Source organism: Condylura cristata, unplaced genomic scaffold (genome assembly GCF_000260355.1).
Source record: "Condylura cristata isolate star-nosed mole 26May11 unplaced genomic scaffold, ConCri1.0 scaffold00003, whole genome shotgun sequence".
In the NCBI taxonomy this organism is placed as follows: domain Eukaryota; kingdom Metazoa; phylum Chordata; class Mammalia; order Eulipotyphla; family Talpidae; genus Condylura; species Condylura cristata.
The window spans coordinates 77,605,348-77,608,117 of NW_004567104.1; the positions used below are offsets into that span (position 1 = coordinate 77,605,348).

Below are 2,770 nucleotides of genomic sequence, written 5' to 3' on the forward strand. Positions count from 1 at the left end.
CCGCCTCCAGGGCTGCTGTGCCTGCTTTGGGGGGACATGGGTCTGTCACGCCTGCCCCCACGGGCCCAGAGGAAGGGCCAGACATGAACCCTGCAGAGGCACATCCCCACAGAGACGGCAGGAGCTGCAGTCTCCCGGGGCGACACCCCCTTCCTCTCTCCTGGGCTGCAGACCTGGGGCTCAGCCTCCAGGGCTGTGCTGCCCGTGCCTGCCCCCCCCCCGCCCCGCCTGCCTTTCACCGGGCTGTTCTCTCTTGCTCTAGAGATTGTTGAGCACAGTTTCATCAAGACGGCCAAAGACAATTTTGGTGAATTTTTCAACCTGAATCAAATAGTCCAGGTGAGCGCCCGTTACTTGCTCAACGTCCCCGCGGCCGGTGACCTGCCAGGGTCTGGCCCGGCGTGACGCTGGTGTGACCGCCGTGGACGTGAGCCCGGGGCCTGGCAGCGGGAGGCTCGGGGGCCGTCCTCTGGGCCCTGGGGAGGACGGAGCCAGGAGCGCGCGTTGCCCGTGCACGCCTCTGACGCCGCAGCGTGGGGCCTGCGGGGCCTGAGCACAGGCCGGTCAGCGGTGAGCAACGGGCGGCCAGCAAGAGGTCAGCGGCAGCAGCAGGTCCCGCCATGGAGCTCTGTGGGTTTCCACTGAGCAACCTGCACCCCTGCAGCAGGGCAAGAGAAGGGGTTCCCGCTCCCTCTGAGCTGGGGAAAGCCGCCGCCTCTGCCCAGGCCGGGCCAGGGGTCGGGAGCGGTTCTCTCACTCCAGGGGCTCGGGCTTGTCTCCCTCACGCAGCTCTTTGTTCTTTCCTGTCTCTGAGCTGCCTCCCCAATGCCCCTCCGGCCTTTTCATTGCCAGAATAGTCACCCAGCATCTGTGTGCGGGAGGACAGAGAAGGGAGGACGGCACTGGAAAGCACCTCATGCAGTGTCAGCCAGGGGCCTGCCAGGCCCTTGTCCTCTGCGGGCAGTGTGGGGCTGAGTCCGCCCTGGACCCCAGCCCGGTCTGGTCTCGTCCACAAGGCGCCCCGATCAGCCTCCGGCCGGGCGGGCATCGGCCGGCATTCCGTCACACCTGGGCAAACAGCCCTCCCGCGGCCGGCTTGGCCGGCTTCATCTGGAAGGCCGGTGTGGCCCGAGACCGCCGGTGTCAGCAGAGCAGCTCTGCCCTGGGGCAGGAACTCAGAGCTCAGTCGAGACAAGGCCCAGCCGCCTCCGAGGGTCAGCAGACCCCGCTCCCACGGCATGAGTAGGCGGGAGAGGGCCTGCGGCCAGTGCACAGTGGGCTTGAGGGCCGGGAGGGCGCCGGACACTCCCTTCAGGCCTGAGGCCGAGATTACTTAGGCTGGGGGCGACCGCAGGGGGGCAGTGGCTGGAGCCAGCCGCCAGGTGGGGAGCAGCATTTCCTGTTCCCTTCCGAGCAGAGCAAGATCGAAGACATAAAAACCAAGCAGGCGGCCATCGCGGAGAACCTGATCCAGCTGCAGTTCAGGATGGAGCAGCTGGTCTACTGTGAAGACCACATGTACAGCCTGGTCCTGAGCAGGGTCCGCGGGGAGGCGCTCGGCACGCCCGCGCCCCAGAGGGGCCTCCAGTGGAGCCCCCCGACTTCAAAGGACAAGTCTCCCATTTCCTCCTTCACTGAAATCGGGGTGCACCTGAACGCGTACTTCCTGGTGAGTGGCGGGCGCGTGCTGGGCCGCCCGTGGCCCTTCTGCGGCCCCTCCCGGCCGTGAACGCCCGGCAGCCGTCTCCCCGCCATGCCCGGGGTCCCGCCCCATTGAGGCGCCCCCTTCATGGGCTCCCCGGATAATCCGCGCAGAGGCTGTGCTCACGCTGAACCCCACAGCCGACACGCTTTCCGATTTGCAAGTCGGACAGTGGACGCCGTGCGTGATCCCCGGCGCCCTCAGCGGCACCCCGCAAACAGCCAGCGCCCGCTGGGCTCGTCCGGCTCAGTCTCCTGGGCGCGTTCGGAGCGCTTGGCGTGCTTGTGGGGTGAGCCTGAAACGTGCTCACCCCACAAAACAGGGTGGAAATTCCCTTCCCTAGATTCCTGCGGACATCGGGGCTCGCAGCCCCCGCCACGGTCTGGAGCATCAGGGTGCATGGCGGGAGACCCCCCCCCGCAGCCCTTTGTAACAGCACAGAAAGCGGGCTCACGGCACCTGAGCCTGCCCGTGGCGAGGCCCTGACGCGGGGCCCTGGGGCCAGAGGGCCCATCGGAGAGGGGGCGAGGGTGGGAGAGGGGCGGAGGGCTCCCAGCTGGGCGGGAGAGCAGAGTGCCGGTGTCCGCTAAGCTTCCAGGTGAATTCCCAGGGCCGGAGGCAGAGCTGGGTGATGAAAGCCCAGAGAGGAGCCTGCCAGGGTGTGGGGGTGCCCCGGAGCGGGGGTGACAGCCAGCAGGATTTATGGGGGTGACCTGCATTTTCCCCCCAGCGCGCCAGGGCTTCCCCGTGCCAGCGGGGCCGGTCCGACGCCTCTCGCCCTCCCCCTCAGCACACCAGCAGCCGGCTCACCAACCAGATCCCGCTCATCATCCACTACTTCATCCTCAAGGAGAGCGGCGACATCCTGCAGCGCGTGATGCTCCAGGTGCTGCAGGAGCGGGAGCACTACCCCTGGCTGCTGCAGGAGCACAGCGGCACGGCCGCCCGGAGGGCGCAGCTCAAGGAGAAGCTGGCGCGGCTGGGCCAGGCCCGCCAGGCGCTCTGCGACTTCTGCAGCGCCCGGTGGTGACGCCGCCCGGCACCCTGCTCTCGGGCTGTCTCCGGCCA

At 68.1% G+C, this 2,770-nt stretch overlaps 1 protein-coding gene across 1 annotated transcript in view; it reads left to right on the forward strand.

Moving 5' to 3' along the window:
* MX2 (MX dynamin-like GTPase 2) overlaps positions 1-2,764 on the forward strand; it is a 16,652-nt gene extending 13,888 nt beyond the window's left edge. Inside the window, exons 9-11 of the mRNA XM_012730994.1 lie at positions 263-339; positions 1,418-1,669; positions 2,493-2,764. Of these exons, the coding sequence (XP_012586448.1) occupies positions 263-339; positions 1,418-1,669; positions 2,493-2,732 (569 nt within the window). The 3' untranslated portion in view covers positions 2,733-2,764. The remainder of the gene's footprint in view (positions 1-262; positions 340-1,417; positions 1,670-2,492) is intronic.
* Positions 2,765-2,770: the final 6 nt, after the last annotated feature.